Consider the following 21,902-nt stretch of genomic DNA (forward strand, 5'->3'; position numbering starts at 1 on the left):
CTGACCTTGTGATCCGCCCGCCTCAGCCTCCCAAAGTGCTGAGATTACAGGCGTGAGCCACCGCTCCCAGCCCAGGACTGTAATTTTTAAAAACCCATGGTAAGATCTGGCTTCAGATATGACTGGATTCAGATATTCAGAAGATATCATCAGATCATTCTCTTGCTATCTCAGCACCATTTAATTCTATCTGAATTTATAGATAACGATTTATAATTTATTATAATTATCAGAATGAAGGAGAGTAAAATCCTTTATTGGAGTATAACACATGATTATTCCAAAGAAGAGTTGATCAGTGTTCCCCTGAGAGTAAGAATGCATTATATACAGTGTGGACATCTCCAGGACCTTCTAAACATAAGTATATAGTTTCTGAAACATTTATTTTAGTAACATATCTATACAAAATTAAACTAGGGAAAGTTTCCCTTCTCTCTGATCTGACACCTCTTCCCATAAACAGAGCAGCTCTTACAATCATTTTGAACTAATTAATAACTAGGACATACCAAACAAACCCAAGTATTTCTTACATTTTCCTGTTTATGAGTGCCATATCATAGGCTCCAAGATAAGGGTCTGTTTTGACTTTGTTCATTTATGTAAATATAAATGTGTGTGTGTGTGTATATATATATAATGAAAAGCATAACAGAACAAAGCACAAAACTAGTTCTGATGAGAGACAATTTCTACTATTTGGGCAGATTACACAGAAGGTAAAGAATGATCTTTCCCTTTCTCTTGTTGAACAAACTATCACTTAAGCAAAGATAACCAAAGTTGAATCTTTTTAAATATAATATTTTGAATTAAAGATTTTACAAAGATTTTAATGAAGAAACCCATCAAAATCAAGCCAACTTTTGTCCAAATTTTAATATATTTCATTTCTTCTTTTCAGTATTCGCAGCTATTATAAAGCACAAGTAAAGTTCACTTTCCCCAAACCTTCCAAAACTTACAGCATCCTCTCCAGTTTTGTGCTTTACTATCTTTCGCATGCTGCAACAACCACACAGTTCACTCTAAGAGAAAAATAGTCCTGTTTTCTCTGGATAAACAAAAACATCACATTTTCTTTTTACATGTTTAGGGATCCCCAAGACCACCCCCAGGTTCAATGATTCACTAGAAGGATCCACAGGACTCAGCATGTTGTCATTTTCTTGGCTGTGGTTTATTACACTGAAAGGATACATAGCAAAACCAGTAAAGAGAAAAGGCTCATGGGGTGGCAAGGTCTGGAGGAAACAAGGAACAAGCTTCCCCAGGTCTTCTCCCAGTGAAGTCATACAAGACTTGCCCAATTGTCCCAGCAAGGAGTTGTGACAGCATGTGTGAATGTGATCTATCAGGGAAGCTCAGTAGAGATTCAATTCCAAAGATTTGTACTGGGTGCTGGTCACATAGGCACTCTCTGTGTAGCGTGTACCAAAACTCCAGACTTCCAGAAGGAAAGCAGGTGTTCAGCATAAACTGCATTGTTTTTACAGACAGTTTAGGAGCAGTGATTCACTTTAATTCCGGAATTAGTGGGAATGATCCCAAAGTTATAGTTCCCAGATACCAGCCATGGCCAACCTTGTAGGCAAGTCTTTCTAAAGATAGCAGGCTCGGACTTGCTATGTTAACTTTTCTGCACAGTTTCATTGACACTATTGTTTTCATACAGCCTCCCAGCCACTCATATTAATCACAAATTTGCTGACCAAAGAAATTAATTGGGATGTAGATAATCAGAACTCTCTACATTGACAGGCAACTTAGCAGATGAGCAAAACTCACAAACACATAAAATGACCTCCTGCAGCCACACATCCCTTTTACACCTTCTTAGCGCACACATTTCCTAGCTCTGTCTACTGAAAGGGGCTAAAAGCCATGACACCTAAGTTGCAGTGAGCCCAGATCTTGGTTTCTGACATTGTTCTCTACTAAAAGGATCCAAGGCTCCTCAGAAAAATGGCTGATTGCAGGTCTAAGGGAAGGAAACTCCAAGAAGATCCTGGAACATCTTATTCCAGAAAAAAAAAAAAAATAGTACTCAAAAAAATGATGAGGGTAGGTCACAAAGACACAGGAAGTAGCCCTCACTGACTAAATCTGGAACAATTTGAGCAGCAAAACAAGAAAATGATGAATTATAAACCATTGCAAAAGTAGTAATCCTTGAGTTCACATTGATAATAAGTAAATAAATGAGCGATAACAGAGGACCCTTGCTTTCGCAGAATACCCTATGCCAACGGGTGAATGCGAAGGGAATGTTGGAGCTGGAAAACTATCATTTTGTAGCCATAACAGTAAAGACTGATTCAAGCAAGAATCATCAATGGATGCTAAATCTAAGGGAAAATTTTGATGAGGAACAGGATATTTGCATAGAATTGAAGTATCTTTTCCAGAGATTGTTACGATTAGCAATTGCAAGGCAAAAAAAAAATAATTGTGGAAGAACTGGGAAAAACTTTGATTACATGATCAAAATTAATATAATGAGTAAGCGGCACATGGACATTGTGTGCCTCAGATGTGATGCCATGAGAAGGACATAACATAATGTGTATACTATTCTGGCTGGGAATGCATAACGAATCTAATCATGAGGAAATATTTGACAAACTCCAAAATGAGGACTATTAAAAGGACTGCATTCTTCAAAAATATTAATGTCACACAAGTCAAGGAAAAGCTGAATAACTGTTCCAAATTAAAAGAGACTAAAGCATCATGACAACCAAATACAATACAGGATCTTCGACTAGGTCTTGTATGAGAGAAAATCTCCTAAAAACATTATTGGGTCAATTTTTCAAAACTGAAATACAAGCAATAGAATAAAAGTAATGTATTGATGTTAAATTTACTGCAGTTGATAGCTATATCATGGTTAAGTATTAATAATATCCTCATTGAGAAATGCATATTGAAGTATTTAGAGGTAAAGAAGAGTAATGTACGAAATTTACTCTCAAATGATTCAAGAAAAATTTGTATATAGAAACAGCAAACGATAAAACAAGCAGGATTAAATGTTAACAGTGTGTCAGTCTAAGAGGAACCTGCCTATCCTTTGTAATTCTATTGCAGTCTTTGTGTAAGGTTCAGGTTACTTCCAAATTAAAACAAAATTAAGTGAACACATACATTGACCCAAAGTTAGACCCATTCTGTAACATAAAAATACAAGGCAAAAATATATATAATACCACTATGTTAAAAGACCGTTTTTTCTATCTTACCTAAAACTTAACGTCTCCAATGATTGATTATCCATTAATAAGCTTTTTTTTTTTTTTTTTTGAGACAGAGTCTTGCTCGGTAGTCCAGGCTGGAGTGCAGTGGTGCGATCTCAGCTTACTGCAACCTCCGCCTCCTGGGTTCAAGTGATTCTCCTGCCTAAGCCTCCCCAGTAGCTGGCATTACAAGTGCCCGCTACCACGCCTGGCTAATTTTTTGTATTTTTAGCCTCCTGGGTTCAAACGATTCTCCTGCCTCAGCCTCCCTAGTAGCTGGGATTACAGGCACCTGCCACCACAGCCGGCTGATTTTTTTGTATTTTTAATAGAGACAGGGTTTCACCGTGTTAGCCAGGATTGTCTCAATCTCCTGCCCTTGTGATCCGCTGGCCTTGGCCTCCCAAAGTGCTGGGATTACAGGTGTGAGTCACCACGCCCGGCTTAATAAGCTCTTTTTAAAATTTTTTTTTTTTTTTTTTTTTTTTTTTTTGAGGCGGAGTCTGGCCCTGTCACCCAGCTGGAGTGCAGTAGCGCGATCTTGACTCACTGCAAGCTCCACCTTCTGGGCTCACGCCATTCTCCTGCCTCAGCCTCCCAAGTAGCTGGGGCTACAGGCGCCCGCCACCATGCCCGGCTAATTCTTTTGTAGTTTTTAGTAGAGATGGGGTTTCACTGTGTTAGCCACGGTGGTCTGGATCTGACCTCGTGATCCACCCGCCTCAGCCTCCCACAATGCTGGGATTACAGGCGTGAGCCACCACGCCCAACCAAGATCTTTCATAGAGAAGATATTTCCACCTTTAACTGACAAAAATCCCAAAAACTTATGTCAAGAATTTATTTTTAAAAACTTCCCGAAGATCATTTAGAAAGATTGATACCACAGTAGAAAAAGTATAAAAAATTGCATAGACCCCTGAAAATATGATTATATACATTTTCTTTTTTGTTTTGTGTTTTTGAGACTGAGTTTCACTCTTGAAGCACAGGCTGGAGTGCAATGGCGCAATCTTGGCTCACTGCAACCTCTACCTCCCGGGTTCAAGCGATTCTCCTGCCTCAGCCTCCTCAGTAGCTGGGATTACAGGCATGTGCCACCACGCCCAGCTAATTTCTTTTCTTTTTTGGTCTTTTTTTTTTGAGACAGAGTTTCGCTCTTGTCCCCCATGCTGGAGTGCAATGGCACGCATGTTCTTGGCTCACTGCAATATCTGCCTCCCCATTTCAAGCAATTCTCCCGTCTCAACTTCCCAAGTAGCTGGGATTACAGGCGCCTGCCACCATGGCAAGCTAATTTTTTTGCGTTTTTAGTAGGTTTCATCATGTTAGCCAGGCTGGTCTCGAACTCCAGACCTCAAGTGAGTGATCCGCCCACCTCGGCCTCCCAAAGTACTGGGATTACAAGCATGAGCCACTGTGCCCAGCCTGATTATATACATTTTCAATAAACATTTATGAAAATGGTCTCAGGCCTTTTAATAATCAGAAGACCAAAATAAATAAAAACGAAATAACATTATCCACTAACCAGATTGTATAAAAGGAAGACTGACAAAATCAAGTGTTGGAAAGGACATCTAATTAGAACTCAAACTTGTGGTTGGGTTATATATTAATCAAAAAAGTCTTTGGAATTAAAATGTAATTGATAAATTGTATGTAGTTGTGCTGTACCACATTTTACATATATATATATGTATACACATACACACACAGAGATGCACATTGTAGAATAGCTAAATCTGTGTGTGTATATATATATATATATAGCCACAGACATACATGGTAGAATGGCTAAATCAAGCTATCTAGCATATCGGTTACCTCAGATACTTATCTTTTGTGTGTGTGTGTGTGTGTGTGTGTGTGTGTGTGTGTTGAGAACATTTAAAATCTGCTGCTCAACAATTTCAAGTATTACCACATTGTTATTAACTGTAGTCAACATGTTGTACAATAGAGCTCTTGAGCTTTTCCTCCTAGCTGAAATTTTTAGTGACATGCATTGCATTTGAACATATGCAGTTCCTATGAGCAAACTATTTTATTAGTAGGTCTGTACTTAACTAAAATGTCTATGCATGTGAACCAAAATAAATTAACAAGAATGTTCATAGTGGCTTTATTGCTAATAGTCCCAAAATGGAAACAAACCAATGTCCATCAACAATAGAATTGATAGATGTGCCATATTCATACAGAGCACTACCGAGCAGGGAAAAGAAATGAACTGCTTGGGCCGGGGACGGTGGCTCATGCCTGTAATCCCAGCACTTTGGGAGGCCAAGGCGGATGGATCACAAGGTCAGGAGATGGAGACCATCCTGGCTAACACAGTGAAACCCCATCTCTACTATAAATACAAAAAAATTAGCCGGGCGTGGTGGTGGGCACCTGTAGTCCCAGCTACTTGGGAGACTGAGGCAGGAGAATGGCGTGAACCCGGGAGGCGGAGCTTGCAGTGAGCAGAGATCACGCCACTGCACTCCAGCCTGGCTGACAGAGCGAAACTCCGTCTCAAAAAAAAAAAAGAACTGCTTCATGAAACCGCCTGAAGGAGTGTCACAAATGTAATGCTGGGCCAAAGAAGCCACGCACAAAACCATTCCTACCGATTGGCCCTCCATGCATCCATTTATGAAACGGGCAACACTAACGGGCTGCTAAAAACCAGGTGACTCTACTTTGGCAAGACAGATGGGCAGTGGTTAGGGAGGAGATCTTCAGGAGAGGGATTGCCAGATTGTTATTGAGTAGTAGAATAGTAGGATTCCTGTGTATATTATACTTGAATAAATGTATTTGAATTCATTTTTGGCATTAGGACATATAATGTAAATCATAATAAATCTTTGCAATTTTAATATTATTTCTAGTTGATGAAAAATAAGTCACTCGAAGGATTCCACACTTGGGTATTTCAATATAGAACTTATGCATGCAAATATATATTTCTAGAGATCCAAAACTAATTAATGTCATTTGAGTGTCAAAAAGCACAGTTGTGTTTACAATTTGCTCTGTAATCTTTTACTTGAAATTAAGCTAACTATCCACATCCATCAATGAAATGGCTTTCACAGAAGAGTCCAGTCCATGGCATAAATGATAGGAACTTTAGAAAAGTCATTTCTTCTTCATTATTTATGTAAAAACATGAAATTTCTTAGAAACACAGACCAGCAAACTCTCAGTTTAGTGTTGCTTCCATTGCTTTCTGTAGTCTTGCTACCAGAGAAGGTTTTTATGTTCCAGAATTGCACAGAGGGAAGAACTGCCTATTATGGTTACCACTGTGGCCATTGAGAAAGGCACATGATTCCTAGGATCCCAGCAATGACCCTCCCTGGAGGTGATGGGAATTAAGAGACCTGCTATGGAAATTGTGGGGGCTGAGTAAACAGTCTCTACAAAGCTTTCTCTGTGTCTGGTACTTGAAGTCCACAGGCAGTAAAAAAGGGAAGATTACAAAACAGGCTGGGAGGGATTCCATGAGCAAGAGCTGGAACTCCATAAAAATAAAGTGAAACCCATGTTCATGAAGCTAAACACAGGCCAGTAACCCAGCAGTCAGAGAAACTAAAGGAAAAATCCTGGGAAAAGCAGAGCAATTACAGGCTTAGCTGCTGTTTCATGCTAATGAGGTAAGTCAACAGATCAGCAACAAGTTTATGCGTGCGTGTGTGTGTGTGTGTGCATGTGGACACTTGCTACAAAATTCAATTCATTTTATTCCAGTATGTGAGTGTGCACATGTGTGCATGTGTGCACTCCTGTTGACCCAGTTTCTGCTCTGTGGCCAGGTCGGTGACCCTGGACAACCCCAGTTGTGCCCTCAGTGATGTCTGCAGGGATGGAGCACAGCCCTGCTGTTGGGCATTGCACTGTGTGATGCCATCCTTGGGACCCTCGGGGTGATGGAACCCAATAGGCTTCCTTAGGCTTTCCTTTCAGATGGACAGGAAATAGATGACGCTCTATTGTCATTTTGTTTTCTTTATTTCCATGGATTCTGTGACCATCTTCCTCTCCTCATCGACTCTGCAAGAAGGGGATTCCTGGTGGGGGAAGGGTAACTGGTGAGAAATGAGGTACCAGGAAATTAGCAAAGGGTCTTCTGGTCATCTGGGGACAGTTCTCATGCAGTCCCCAGCCTAGTCTCAAGGGTTCTGGGCCGGTCACCCTGCAGCCTCGGTGATGTGCCTAGGAAGAACCCTGGGAGACCCAGCAAAATGGGGTGCCTGGTCTGAAAAATGTCCCCCCGTTCCTCTGGCTCTGTGGCTCAGGAATAGGCTGAGATATCATGTCCAGGCAGTGCCAGGCCATCTCATTACCCCCTTTGAGGTGAGCCCAGAGGGCTTTTGGGGGCAAGTGTGAAGCTGGGCACCCAGAGGCTGAGGCCAACTGTCCCTCGCTGTGTCCTGGAGGAAGGGCCTGACCAAGAAGACCCCCTAGGGCATGGGCTGTGGGTGCTGATGCGGGAAAGGGAGGTCTGTGGACTGAGGGGGGAGTCATTGGCAGGGGACATTGAGCACCGCAGCTCAGGGTCCTGCTCAGTGGGGGACTAGTCAGTGGGAACCTGGTCAGTGGGGGCCTGGTCAGTGGGGGTCTGGCTGGCATAAGCCTGGCCAGGTGGCTGCTAGGTGACTTCAGGCAGGATTTGTCCTTGGAGCCTCCTTGCCGCCATCTGTAGTGGGAACGAGTCATGGCACTCCAGAGGGCTGCTGGGAAGAGGAGGTGAGCAGGTGTGTGGAATCCAGCTCTGCCAAACAGATCTAGTACTATACAGCCTAGCTGAGTCCCTTGCTAGGGAGGGGACCTGCCCTTTGCCTTTTGCCCCAACCCTCAACCTTCTGCCCCCTGTCCTCCATCTGCAATGCCAGGACTGCCCTGGATGGGGAGATCTGAGTTTAGGGAATACCGTGGATGCTCTGACGATGGCCATGGATCCCGAGGTAGGAGACAGTGTCTTGGGTGCAATATGAGTGGGGCAGCCGGGCCCAGCCAGAGCAGTGACAAACGCATGCACACATGTGTTCACCCACATGCACGTGCCTGCTCACATGCACAAACTGCACACGCATGTTGACACATCAGAGGGTGGAGGGTGCTGACTCTGTGCCCTGCTGACCCAGGCAGGGGCCCATTGTGATGGATGTCATGACCCCACAGTATCACTGGTGCTGAGCACTTGCCCACCTGCCCGCCTGCCCTCTCTGTGTCTGGAGCTCTTGCAGACAAGACATAGAGTTGTTTGGTTCTCAGAAGAGGAGGTTTTGCTAAGTAAGAGACACAGCCGACTCAACCAACTCAGGTGAGTGTGACCTGCTCTGTTCCCTCCCTGCTGACCTGGGGACAGTCACTACCTGGTGGGCAGTGCTAGCTGCTGGGCAGGTGCCGAGGAGGGTCATCCCTGAGCACTCGCCGGGTGCCTGTTCTGGACTGACCTGGTGGAATCTGTGGGGTGGGTGCTGTCCCCCAATGTACCCATTCCACAGGTGAGATGTCTAGGGTCAGAGAGGTGGTGACTGGCCAAGGGACCCAGATGTGATCCTGGCCTGTGCTTTCGGTCCTGCCCTGTGCACACCCTGACCTCTGTAGCCCTAGATTCCAAATCTGCCCAGGGTTTTCTGCCCCCTGATGGGACAGAGTCTGCCCATGGAAGAGCCCCTGGGATGGAACTCCTATGGGTAGGGTGGAGGGACGTGGTGCTCGGTCCAAGTTTGTGCCCTAAGCTGGGTCCCCACAGGAGTAGGTCTCACGAACTCAGACTTCACATGCAGTCACCAATGGTCACTGTGGGACCCACTGGACACATGGGGTCCCTTGTCTGGGAGGGAGTAGGGAGCCCTCTGCCTGTGGGCAGTTGTGGTAGAGGACCTTGAGCACTGCTGCTCTGGGGCCTGGGCAGGGGGGACCTGGATAGTGGGGACCTGGTCAGGAAGGCCTGGTCACTGGGGGACTGGTCAGCGAGGACATGGTCAGTGTAGAATTGGTCATCAGGGGCCTGGTCAGCAGAGGCTTGGCCACTGGGGCTTAGTCAATGAAAATCTGGTCAGTGGGGACATGGTCACCTGGAGCCTGGTCATCAGGGACCTGATCAGTGAGGACCTAGTCAGAAGGCCTGGTCACTGGGAAAACGGTCAGTGAAAGCCTGGCCAGCAGGGGTCTGGTTAGTGGGGGCCTGGCCAGATGGTTGCTGGGTGACCTCAGGCATGGGGTTTGTCCTTAGAGCCTCCCTTCCTCCATCCGTAGCAGATATGAGTCATGGCACCCCGGAAGGCTGCTGGGAGGAGGAGGTGAGAAGGTGTGTGGAATCGGACCCTGCCACTCACACCTAGCATTTTACAGTCTAGCTGAATTCCCCCTAATGAGGGGCTTTGCCCTGTGCCCTCTATCCCCTAGCCCCAATCTCCATCTTCAGGACTGCCCCGGGTGGGGAGGCCTGAGGTTGGGGAGGACCCATGGATGTTCTGATGCTGGCCACAGGCCTCAAGGGAAGGTGACACTGATGAGGACTTGATGAGGACTTGGGTGCATATGTAAGTGGGACAGTCAGCCCCGGCCAGAGAGGCTACTTGTGCACACACATGTTCACCCACATAAACGTGCATGCTCACCTGCACAAACACGTTTTGACACCTTGGGGGCTGGAGGACACTGACTCTGGGCCCTCTTGACCTGGGCAATGGCCCAGTGTGATGGGTGCCATGACCCCACAATGTCACTGGTGCTTAGTGACTGCCCCTCCGCCCACCCGCCCACCTCTGTGTTGTGCAGCACTTGGACACGAGACACACACAGGTGTCTGGTTCTATGCATAAACGACTTTTCTAAGTGAGAGACACGCTGCCTCAGCAGACTCAGGTGAGTGACCTCTAGGCAGATGCCAAGGAGGGTCATCCCTGAGCACTCACCAGGTGCATGCTCTGCACTGACTAAGTGGACCGTCCTCTCCTTTGTCCTCACAGTGACTCTGTGAGGTGGGTGCTGTCCCCAAATGTAGCCATTCCACAGGTGAGATGTGTAGAGTCAGAGAGGCGGTGACTGGCCCAGAGACCCAGATGTGACCCGGGCCGTGCACTCAGCCCTACCCTTTGCTATGCTGGACTTGAGCTTTGACCGCTGTGGCCTCCCTACTCTAGATTCCAAATCTTCCTGGAGTTCTGGACTTCAATGCGGCAGGGTCTGGTCCTGGAAGAGCCAGTGGGACAGAGCCCCTGTGGGAAGGTGGAGGGTGCGATTCTTGGTCCAAGTCTGGGCCCTAAGCTGGGTCCCCACAGGAGGAGGGCTCACCAACTCAGACTTCAGGTGCGGTCACTGATGGTTGCTGGACCTACTGGACACATGGGGTCCTTCGTCTGGGAGTGGAGCGGGGATCCCTCTGCCCTCAGGCAGTTGTGGAAAACGAAGGAGCCCTGGAGGGCTGCCTGGAGGGTGACGATCGTCCCTCCTGGTCAAAGGGGCTTGGGGAACTCTCCCGCAGTGTCCCATTCTCTCTATCTGATCCTCTAGAGGCCTTATCCTCCCTTTGCCCTGAGTATTCCTGGCAGGGACGGTCCCCCCGGGTGTTCTCTAGGACTATGGCCCCAGAGTTCTCTTGTTCTTTCTTGATGACCCAGGAAAACAAAGTCCCCTCCTGTATTGACAGCTGGGAATTGTGGTGTCCGCCATCCTCCACCTGAGACGGGGTCTCCACGAGCACAGAGGCTGCTCTGGAGTAATAGATCATCTTTTCCTCAAACCAAACTGCTTGGCTGGTGGTGTTCCTGAAGCAGCTTCACTGGCCAGAGTGAGTGAGAATTGGGGCAGAATGAAGCAGTCACCAGATGTCTTGCTTCCTACAGAAAACTGAGTATCTTCCTGGTTTCTGAACGATCCTAAGAGACATCCGGTCCCTGACTCCACCTGCCTCCAGGTGCCCAGAACAGCCCATCGTGGGCCCTTCACCCTCAACAAGTGGGCATTGTTTGTCCTGCCAGGGCAGGTGTGTGTCTGCCTTGGGGTGTTCGGGGACAATGGGCCTCTCTGTCCAGGTCCCCCTGTGCTCAAGTCCTCAGGAAGGAGCCCACCAGTGGTTGGAGGACTCCAGAGATCCAGTCAGGGGTGGGGCTGCTTAGTCTGGCCCCTTGTCATCTGGGAGGGGTGGTGGAATGGGGCTCACCAGACTGGAGCGTGTCTGGCAGTGCAGTGGGTATGGTTCGGCTGTGCTCTGGAGATCTCGGGTGCGGCAGAGCCTTGGGATGACTTTGTCTTGCAGGATGGAGATGGATGAGGACCCAGATACCCTGCCTGGCCAGCGGCAAGGCAACATCATCATTACTAAGTATGAGCAGGTACAGGTTGGGCCGCTCCCTCAAGGGAGGCAGGACCTTGCCTCTCCCGCTGTGCCCTGGTCAGAGGGTCCTGGGCTCCCTAAGATCACCGGGTGGAGAGGGGCTGCCCACATCCCTGGGCCCCCCATACCTCTCACCTTGCCCCCCATTACCCTGGCCTCCTCTGGGTTTCAGGGACACCAAGCTGGGGCAGCAGTGGACATGGGGCATGAGCAGATCAACATCGGGAAATATGCTGATCACCTCGGGATTGTGCAGTGAGTCCTCTGTCCCCCCGACCCCAGCCACCAATCTCAGCTCAGGGATGGGTTTTGCTTTTAGAAAGGCCTCTCTGAAGTAGGACATGTCTCCCTGGCTGGGCCAACCTCCTCTCCAGGGTCAGAACTCTTCCAGGCTCTCCTGCAGGCCCAGCCCATGGTCACGGTTAGGGCATAGCCTCATGACACATTTAGGGAGCTCGGGAGAGGGGGTCAGGACAGAGAGGGGACTCTCGGGGCAGGCCCATGGACTCTCAGCACTGTCGTCTCCAAGTAAGCTGGAGAGGAGGAGGCAGCCTGAGGATCTGGCCCTGTCCCCTTAGGGCCTGCCTTGGTGAGATCTGAGGGTTGTGGCCACAGGGCAAGGGGGCATCTGGCCTGGTCTGTGGGCAGTTGTATAGCAGATCTCTGAGGGCTCAGGGGGCTCAGCCAAGAGGAAGGGGCATGGGGACAGTGAGGGCCTTGGCCCTGGCCCTGATAGGTTGTGGAAGAAGAAGGGCAGGGCCCTGGCCTTGGCTTCTCACTGAGGCCAGGGGGACAACAGAGCGAGCCACTGAAGGCCCTGGGAGTAGTGCTGGGAAGGGACCTGCGCCTGGTAAGGGGAGCCCAGCCTGGAGCCAGCCCCTCAGGACTCACAGGATGGAGAGAGGGAGGAGCCTGGGGGAGGGGGGAAGGTTGAGACCTTGAGACCTGCCACTTCTGGAACGCACCTGAACCAAGCCAGCCCAGGGTGGAGTTGACAGCCTGGGCAGGACAACAGATGGGGTGGGCAGGGAACAGCGGCTCACCTGGGACCCCTCAGTGAGGGGACTTGGTCAGTCCCCAAGGCTCTGCGTGGCCCTCCAGAGACTCTGCTTCCCGCTGGCTCAGTCAGCACTGTGCAGGGTGGATGGAGGGGCCGAGTCAGGGCAGACAGGACAATAGGGGGAGGACAGGCAGGCATCCCATGTCCTGGTTTTTGCAGTGGCTGGGAGGAGGCTGAGGGCTGAAGGCCAATGACCCTGAGAGCCAGCTGAGGCTGCAGCGGGAGTGGTGGGGCCAGCTCCACTGCCTGCAGGGCCCTTGGTCACCCTTGTTGCCCTGGATGTCTCCCCAGCAGTGCCGGGCAGCCCAGTGAGACAGTGACCAAGGCATGGGTGTGGATGGATCTGGGAGGTCTCACTCAGAGGTTCTGACAGGACGGGGTCACAGAAGGGCCAGGGTGGCCAGAGAGAGGGTCACAGTCTCTAGGCCAGGCAGGATGGGGGAAGATGGGGAGCAGGCAGGGTCAGTGGCCAGGATGCAGGGGAAGGCAGGTGCACGCTGGGAGATCAGACCCTGCAAGGCCCATGGGGAGTGTTGGATGGGATGGGCTCCAGGTGTGTCCTCAGGGCACCAGGCAGCGCTCAGGCCAGGCTCCCTGGACTCTGGTGGGTGATGTGGTCACTCCTAAGGCACTGCTGTCAGTCAGGGCTTGGCCACCCACCCGGGGCGGCACCCATCCCCTCTCAGAACTGGACTTTCTCAGCATCCACAGAGGGTGTCACCTCCAGCCCTGGAGGAGCAGCCCCATTGCGCAGCCCGAGGCGCCCCATGGGCCCCGAGTGGCCACTGCCAGACCAGCCTCGAGCTCCCTCCTCTCCAGGGTCCCAGTGCCTCGCAGGTGTCAGATCCGCAGGGAGGCCCTTGCCGTCCTTCTCTGTGTCTTCTCCCAGGCTGAGACTTAGGGTAGATGGGAATAGGCTGGTCCTTCCCCGGGGCCCTCTCAGGGAGGGGGATGGCTCCTGGCCCAGCCAGGTCCTCAGCTCTGCCTGGGTTGCCTTACAGTCAGACGGAACTGCCCCCGATAAGAGCCCTGGAGGTGAAGGTAAGAGTCTGTGCCTGCTGCGTGGGAGGCCGCTCCAGGGACCAGGAATCGGGTGGTCAGTGAGGCAGAGGGGGTGGCCTATGGGCTTGTGTGGTAGTGAGTGGGCCACAGCTGTCACTGGGAGGGGTGACCTTTCCTGCTTCACTCTGTTCCAATGAGGGCTTGACCAAAACCCAGACCAAGAACTGCAGTCCTGGCTCAGAGTCCACTGCCTGTTTGAACCAAGACCCCAGCTGAAGGCTGGACCTAACCCAAACTCGGGGCATTTATGGCCTGAGGATGGCTTGTTCTGGCATCACCAGTCCAGACTACCAGCTCTGGTTCCTTCAGAGGGTCTCAGCCCCCGGGGTCTGCCCTTTCCTGATTCCTTCAGGCCGGGTCTCTTCAGGGCCCCAAAGCCCTGGACCCAGCATCCATGGGCCACTGCCAGGGGCCTGGCAGCTCCACTAACTCCATCATGGCTCATTTGACAGCAAAGACGCAAGGAAAGTAAACGTACCAACAAGTGGCTAAAGATGTTTGCAGACTGGCCAAAATATAGGAACACCAAGAAGGTAACATGGGATGGAGTGGCCCCCGTGACAGCTCTCTGCAGAGCCAGGGGACAGGCACCCATGGCAGACCTGGCACTGTCTGCCTCAGTGGGTGGATGGCACCCCGTCCTCACCATAGCACAGCAGGCCTGTCTGCCAGCTTTCCTCCACGGAGTTGCCCTGTGTCCTGTCTCACTGGAGTGTTCTTCTGTCTGTAGCTATCTCAAAGAGTATATACAGGCATTCCCCTGGCGGTGTGGGCCCAGGCATGGCCACGTTTGCTAAATATTGACAAAGTCAAGTCCCAGAACCCAGGCAAATATAAGGTAAGTCCCTCCCACACTCAGCCAGGGCAGGACAAACAAGCCAGGCTATATCAGAAGCCCAGTACTCCAGCTGGAGGGAATGTCGAGCCTGGGTTGGGGATGGAGGCTGTGGTCAGATGCACATCCTGGGCATAGATGGTAACTCAGGCACCACAGGTGCACTGGGCTCCGTGACCCTCCCTGGCTTTAGAAACAAGGCAAAAAGGAGCTTTCTGCAGGAGGAAACCTTCCTCCCTTCCTTCCAGAAGTGCTGACTGTGGGATGACTGCCGTTTGGGGCAGGGAGTCTTTTGTCTGTTCTGAGGCTGCTTCCTCCTCTTGGCCCTGCCCTACAGGTCATGAAGGAGAAGGGCAAGAGGTCCTCCAGAATCATCCACCGCATCCAGCTAGATGTCAGCAGCATCCTACAGAACCACATGATGTTCATACAAAGATTTGGAGTCAAGTAAGGCCTATGGGGGCTGCAGGGGTCACAGGGAAGATGGGGGCAATCCAGAGGGATGAGGGCATACCCAGGGCAGAGGCCAGTGTCACCCAGGAGGGGGGACAGAGCCACCAAGGGCTCTCCTAGCCCAGGGGGCAGCCAGCACCATGGACTGAGCACCTCCCCGACTATAAGCCCTGGGCCAGGCTGGGACGTTTAGGGCCAGAATCCAGGTGGCTCACAAGGAGATGGAAAGCAGAAAAAAAAAAAAATCATGCAGATGGTGAAAAGTGCTCTCCATGACCCACAACTACCCAGGATAGGGACCCATGGGAAGGTGGCAAGATGGCAGGGCTTGGGAGCCTTCCCGGGCAACACTGACAGCCCAAAATACTAGAAAGGATGCGGGGCTCCGGAAACTCTCATCCATGGCTGGTGGGAACACGACAGGGCACAGCCACTTTGTAAGTCAGATGGGCTGTGACTCACAAAGTTCAGTGGCCTCATACCACACATCCCCAAAGTGTCACAGATATTGACCACACTGATTTGAAAACTGAGGTTCAAGTAAAACCTGCATGCCACATTCACTGCTTGATTGATTGTCACTCACACCTCGGAGGCTACCGAGATGCTTTTCAACACGGGAACTTAGGAGGAAGGGGGTTCCACTCTTCAGAGAGAGACGACTCAAGGAGGAAAAGGAATGAACCCCTGATGCCCGCAGGAACACGGGTGGATCTTAGATGTGTACTGCTGAGGAAATGACGCCAGACCCCACAGGCTACCACCGTGGGGTTCCAATTCATCGGCCACTCTGGAAAAGGGCAAACCATAGAGACAGAGAACAGGTCAGGATGGCCAGGGGCTGAAGAAGCCAGGAGACGTTGGCTGCAAAGGGGACACACTGGGGACTTGGAGGCTAAAGGAGCTGCTCTGAGAGGGGCTGCAGTGGTGGACGGGAGGCTCTGCACATTGGTTCAGAACCATGGAACTGCACATCCCAAAGACTGGACTTCTGTGTGTGCAAACCGAGAAAAAGGGGAAGAAAAAATCAACCAGAGTGAAAATAATCACTGATCCAACTGTACACCTATGATATTTGCATTGCAAGGAATGTGGATTTTACAGAAAAAAAATTCCTAAAACCTCAGGTGTCCTGAAGAGCTCACTGCTTATTTGGGGGATCATCTTATCCCAGAATTGTGTTTGTTATCTGGGTTTGTAGAACAAATGAAACTGACAGCATCTGCACAAAACAAACACTTTTCCCTCTTTTCTAGGCAGCAGGAATTATGTGACATCCTTGTGGTCTCTTCTGCATATAACCCTGTGAGGATTCCTGGGCAGCGATATTCCTGGGCCATGTACCCATATTCAGAGGCATGGGTGTCTCTTGGGGGTGTCAGCACTTCTTGAAAATTCAGTGTTCGTGACCCACCAGCACGTAGCAGGCAGGACTCAAGCTCACTGCTGGCAGAAAAGGGTTGAAGCCCAGACTCCTGCTGTTACCTGGACCCAATCACCATGTCTCAGATGAAGAAATGACCTTCCTCTCCTGGTGTTGCCCCAAAGCCTAGGAGCTTGTCAGGGTCCTACGCAGGATGGTCCTCGTAGGAGACAGGTTTGAGAAGTTGCTGAGGTGCCTGATGGGTCAGGCTGTTGTCACGAAATGAGTTTGCATCCTGGGGGAGCCTCTTCGTCACTGGAAACCTGGCAAGGATCCAATTTCCTCTTTGCCCGAACCCCATTGGAGCATAGCAGATAGGGAGGTGTGTCACCCAGGTGGCTGCTCCTGCTTGGCCCCCACTTTCCAGACCATTCCAGGCAGGGAGAGCCACTGAGCTGACTGCATGAGCTGCCCACATGGAGGACCCAGCTGCCCCCTGTGTCTGGCAGGCAGCCCTTGGGCTGTTGCGGGACCCTTTGTGTGGTGGTCAGCGCCCCGCTGCCTGCCCTCGTGGCGGGTGCAGTTCAGAGGTGCTGCCCCAGGCCTGGCACGGTGGCCTCCGCAGCCTGGCCCAGGGGAGGGAGCATGAACTGCCCTTTCGGGCCATGTGAACTTGGACGCTCGCTGCAGGAGTCCCCCCAGGATCCTTGTCAACTGAGTTGTGCGTGATCTGCCCAGTCCTCATGCCCAGTGCCAGGGGAGGGGTGCACAGCTGCACCTCAAATCTCCTGGGGCCTCAGGCAGGTGTCCCCAAGGACCTGTGCCATCTCTAGTGATATAAATCCTCCCAGGTGGCCTCAGCCCTCCCAGGTGACATCCTTCCACGGTGACTCTGGCTCTTGCAGGAGGTGGGTTACCACAGGGACCTGAGCCACATCACCGCCGTCCTCCTCCTGTATCTGCCGGAGGAAGATGCTTTCTGGGTGCTGACCCAGCTGCTGGCCGGTGAGAGACACTCCCTGCAGGGTAGGTGGACAGCTGCCCCCGAGGCCTTACACAGCCATGCCAGGGGACGGCCACCCTGGCCGGTGACCCCAACTTCCAGGCAAGGTGTCTTCCTTGTATCCCAGCTTGTTTGGAGCCTCCAGGATGTCCCTGCTGAGGTCCCACAGCAGCCTGGGTCTGGACAGGGACTCCCTCACCTCAAGTCAGACGCCTTTCACCCCTAATATCAGAGGACATGGATACCTCCCCCAGGCCGCCCTCTGTCGCCCAAAGCCAGCCCCGATTTTGTGCAGGCGCCACTCACCTCCTTGAAAGTCCTTCTGCCTCCCAGCAGGCTGTGCTCCCAGCCACCTTCCCTCCCTACAGATGGGCCAACAAAGCCAAGATGGCAGTGTCTGCCCATCCCATGTCCCCCAGCCTGACCCCACATCCAAGAGATGGCCACATAGCCCCCAGCTTCCACCCTGTTCTCCCCACCAGCACCTGCCTCATGGTGTCAAAGGCAGGTTGCCTTCCGGGCACCTGGACCCGGGATGCTACTGGGCAGCACCTCCAGCCAGGGCCCTCCTCGCCAAGGCTGAGGCTGCATGCTGGGGTCACCAGATGGGAGGGAGGGAGGGAGGCCTTGGGGTCTGGGGTCCCCTGCCCTGCCCAGATCTTCCAGCTGATGCCTCCACATCTTGGGCGTGGGATCTGATGGGGTGATGGGTCGGGGCCTTCTCAGTATTCTACAGCCCAAATGCTGCCCAGCTCGAGAGGCTCCTATCACACCAGAAGTAGGTGTTGCACAAGTCCTTCCCGAAGATCAAGAGACACCTGGTGAGTGGTTGACACACTTGGCTCCTCCCCAGAGGCCCTGGGCCCCATAGGCCAGGGGAGGCTTGAGCCCCTCATGGGGCTGGCAAGAGGCTGAGTCCCAGCCATGGCCTGGCAGAGGCAGAGGCGCTGGGACCAGGACCGAGCTGCAGCTGAGCAGGGCTAAAAGAAGTGTGTCCACCGGCTGTCCGTGCATGGGGCGGGTGTTGGAGCCCTGGCCATCACCCTGGGTTGTGCCTCTTAAGGAAGGGTCTGCAGAGGGGCCTGGAAGTGGGAGGATTTCAGGGCAGCCCAGGGGCCCTGAGCACCTCTGCTCCTCCCTTCAGGGCAAGGAAGGGCTGTGCACTGAGGGTTCCATGCTGATGAGGCTCCTCCAGTGTTTCCTTGATACGGTAAGGAGGCACAGGGAGACCCCAGCCCTGGGACTCTTCTACCTCGCAGTGCCCAGCACCCTCAGCTCAGGGGTCCAGCTCCCCCAGGAGGACCTGGCTCACCTCCAGCCCACAGGAGGCACAGGCAGGTCCCTGCAGGGCTCACAAGCCAGGCTCTGCCTAAGAGGGGGCATCCCATGGCAGAGGCCAGGGCTCAGGCCCAGCCTCGTGGGCAAACTGGGGCAGGACCCGACTTATGAGGATCCAGCGAAGCCCCAAGTCCTCAGGAAACCCCTCCTTCCAGAAGCCACAGCGCTGTTGAGATGAGTCCCCCATGAGGAGCTACAGGACCTTGTCTGACTCAGTCTTATGGGGGGTTCTCATCCCATGGAGAGGATCCCCAGCACTTCAGGGGACTGAAACCCCAGTGGGCCCTGCTCAGGCCACCAGCTCCAGCTTGTAAGACCAGGTTCTCCCACACTTGCTGTCCCCACAGAAATCCTTCGGGCTCACCCTGAGACTGTGGGCTGTGCTCATCTTGGAGGGCGAGCAATCACTGACAGCCATGGTGCATGCATCATTCAAAATACACAGGAGTAAGTCCCGTGTGCCCGAGGGTGCTCGGGGGAACACGTGGGACAGAGCCCGCTGGCCTGAGGGAAGTGTCCTTACACTGCCTGCTCCATCCGGGTTGGGGGGTCTGGCCTGGCGGGCTGAGCAAGGCATGATCATACTGAGTCCACCCTTGACATGACCCAGATGGAAGTCAGGAGTGTGGTGAGCGCTTCCCTGCCCGGCCTTCCCCAGCTGTCACCTCCTGTGCACAGCTGGACCCCAGGGTGGCCAAGAAGGACCAGGCACCACCCAGTGGAAGGTGGGCCTGGTGGAAATGGGGAGCAGGCACTGACCCCTCCCAGGAAACCTTCCTGACCTGATGCCCGCTCTGTCCCTAGAGCGCCTCATGAAGCTTTCCTGGAGCACCATCTGGGAGTTTCAGGAGCGACTCTCTCAGAGCTGGGCCCTGGAGGACAACGCAGTCCTCAGGAATCTTCAAACCTCCATGAAGGAACTCACAAGCAAACACTGGGACCTGCCACCCCCAGGTGAGCCCCAGCACCAGGTCCCCTCCCAAGTCTCCCTCTGGGACAGTCAATGGTGGGGAGTGCCCAGGCCCCACCGGCCCTCCTACCTGGCCTTCCTCCTGCACCTCTTCTTCCTCCACTTCCTCCTCTAAGAAAGTCAAATGGGTCTGCCGGTCCTCAGGGCAGGCACTGAGTGCATGCGTGTGCTGGACATGCTGTGCGGACAGGCAGGGGCATGGGCGGGACCCCCCAACCCCTCCTCCACTTTCCACATTGTCCCCCTCACCCCCTCAAAGGGCCCTGAGGGACGCTGGGGCAGTCAGACCCAGCTGTGGAAGCCCCCACCCCCACCTCCAAGCAGCAGAGACCCCTCATTCTCTAGTGCCCCCCAAGGGTGTCAAAATAAAAAGCCAGGGGGACAAGAGAATCAATGTCCCTGACCCAGAGAGGATTCGGGCAGAGAGCATCGGGGGAAGCCCTGACCCAGAGCCACAACCAAGAGTTCAGCCGGGTGTGGGATAGCTGCAGCCCTGGCATGGGGTGGGCGGCCTGGAGGGCAGAGGGGAACCTGTGCCCATTCCCTTCTCACCCGCTGTGGAGACAGGCCCCCATGTGAGGTGACAAGGGGGCTGGGTGACAGTGCAGGTCCCTCCCACCTGAGTCCTGAATCGGGGCTGCCAAACTGCCCTGAGGTGAGGGCGTGAGGCAGGAAGCCCTGAGCCACCCTGAACCCTGGGGGCCATTTCAGGAGCAACCTCAGGTTCCCCGAAAGCTCCCCGACCCCAGACTGCACACAGCCCTTGCCGTGGGATCAGCAGCCTGCAGGGGCGTCCTCAGTGTCAGGCCAGGGGGCTGCACAGGGACCCAGAGGACTCCAGAGACCCAGGCCTATGGGACGTAGCCCTCAAGAGACCAGATGGGCTTGGAGAAGATGCTGACCATGTCTGCTTCTTTTTTTTCAGCCGAGTTGGGGCAATGGTCCTCGAGGGAGTTCCCTGGCATTGGACCCCTCCATGAGGGGGACAGACTGGCCGTCCCCACCCCACCAGCTCAGCTCCAGGAGCTCATGCCATCAGTCCCCCTGGGACAAAAACCTTGTCCTCTGCCAGCCTGGCCTAATGGGGCTGTCCCCAAGGCCCAGGCTGAGGTCCATCAGCACGAAGGGGCTTCTCAAGAACCCAGAACAGAAGACTGCTGTCTGAGGGGCCTGGAGTCTCGAGATAAGGGCAGCCTGTCCTCCGGTGAAGTCAGGCTTTGTATTACACGGAAACACTTGTCCAGGAACGCTATGCCACAGCTCCACACAGACCCTGCATGTCGGGGGTCCATGTTTCCTGTGCTGCCATTTTGAACACAGTTCCTGGGACTCTGAGGGGGCTTCCCCAGAACCCAGGGCAGAAAACTGCTGTCCGACGGGCCCAGAGGCTCGAGATGAGGGCAGGATGTCCCCCGGTGAGGTCAGGCTTCGTATTACACGGAAACATTTGTCCAGGAACTCTATGCCACAGCTGCACACAGACCTGCATGTCGGGGGCCCAGGGGCTTCTCAAGAACCCAGGGCAGCAGGCTGCTCTCTGGGGTGCCCAGAGGTTCAAGATGATGGCAGCCTGTCTCCCGGTGAGGTCAGGCTTTGTATTACATGGAAACACTTGTCCAGGAACGCTATGCCACAGCTCCACACAGACCCGCATGTCGGGGGTCCATGTTTCCTGTGCTGCCATTTTGAACACGGTTCCTGGGACTCTGTCACTTCTCCATCTTCTGTGGACAGCAGCCCTGGAACAACAAGACGCACCCCGCCCAGCGAGCCCACTGGGACCGCGACACCAGGCCCTGCCTGGGTTTATGACAGGGAGGAGGCACTTCGAGAGAGACCCCTGCAACAAGGTGTCCCCTGCCTGAGACTCACATCGGTAGAAGAACAACATGGCACGGAAGGAGCCCAGGCAGCACCTGCCCAGCTGCCTCGCAGCCCCAGATGGCTGCTGGACCTTGTTTTTTACTGTTATTTTATTTTTATTTTATATTTTTGTCTTCTGGGCCTTGGGAAATACTCAGTGGGGGACTTGGTCCCATCACGGCCTCAGGAGGGAAGGCTGAGCATGGGGTTCCCACAGCCCCAGCCAGCCAGCAGCGTGCCCTGGGGCCCCTGACCCCACCTGTGGGTCACAGCCCCTCCCCCAGGGCCCAAGTCCCCGGCCCAGAGGGACCTGGCTTCCTTCCGAGTCCTAGGAGGAGAGGGGCACCGCAGGCCCACACAGGGGACTAGGGC

General features: G+C 52.8%; 1 protein-coding gene and 1 pseudogene across 2 annotated transcripts; both read left to right on the forward strand.

The window, feature by feature from the left end:
• The first annotated feature begins 8,421 nt into the window (after positions 1–8,421).
• Positions 8,422–16,896, forward strand: LOC111531229 (TBC1 domain family member 28-like). Of its 2 annotated transcripts, XM_026456289.1 has the most exons (10): positions 8,422–8,559; positions 10,868–11,037; positions 11,131–11,232; positions 11,506–11,581; positions 11,756–11,838; positions 13,645–13,684; positions 14,158–14,238; positions 14,436–14,543; positions 14,878–14,987; positions 16,250–16,890. In XM_026456289.1, the coding sequence occupies exons 4-10, from the start codon at positions 11,507–11,509 to the stop codon at positions 16,383–16,385; spliced, it is 633 nt and encodes a 210-aa protein (XP_026312074.1). In that variant the 5' UTR covers positions 8,422–8,559; positions 10,868–11,037; positions 11,131–11,232; position 11,506; the 3' UTR covers positions 16,386–16,890. The 2 variants fall into 2 exon arrangements, with proteins under 2 accessions (XP_026312074.1, XP_026312073.1); XM_026456288.1 differs by lacking the exon at positions 10,868–11,037 and having other exon boundaries at positions 8,433–8,559; positions 11,093–11,232; positions 16,250–16,896.
• LOC113225161 lies at positions 16,571–21,532 on the forward strand (annotated as a pseudogene).
• The last annotated feature ends 370 nt before the right edge of the window (positions 21,533–21,902 follow it).

The sequence above is a fragment of the Piliocolobus tephrosceles genome, chromosome 16 (genome assembly GCF_002776525.5).
Source record: "Piliocolobus tephrosceles isolate RC106 chromosome 16, ASM277652v3, whole genome shotgun sequence".
NCBI classification, from domain to species: Eukaryota; Metazoa; Chordata; class Mammalia; order Primates; family Cercopithecidae; genus Piliocolobus; species Piliocolobus tephrosceles.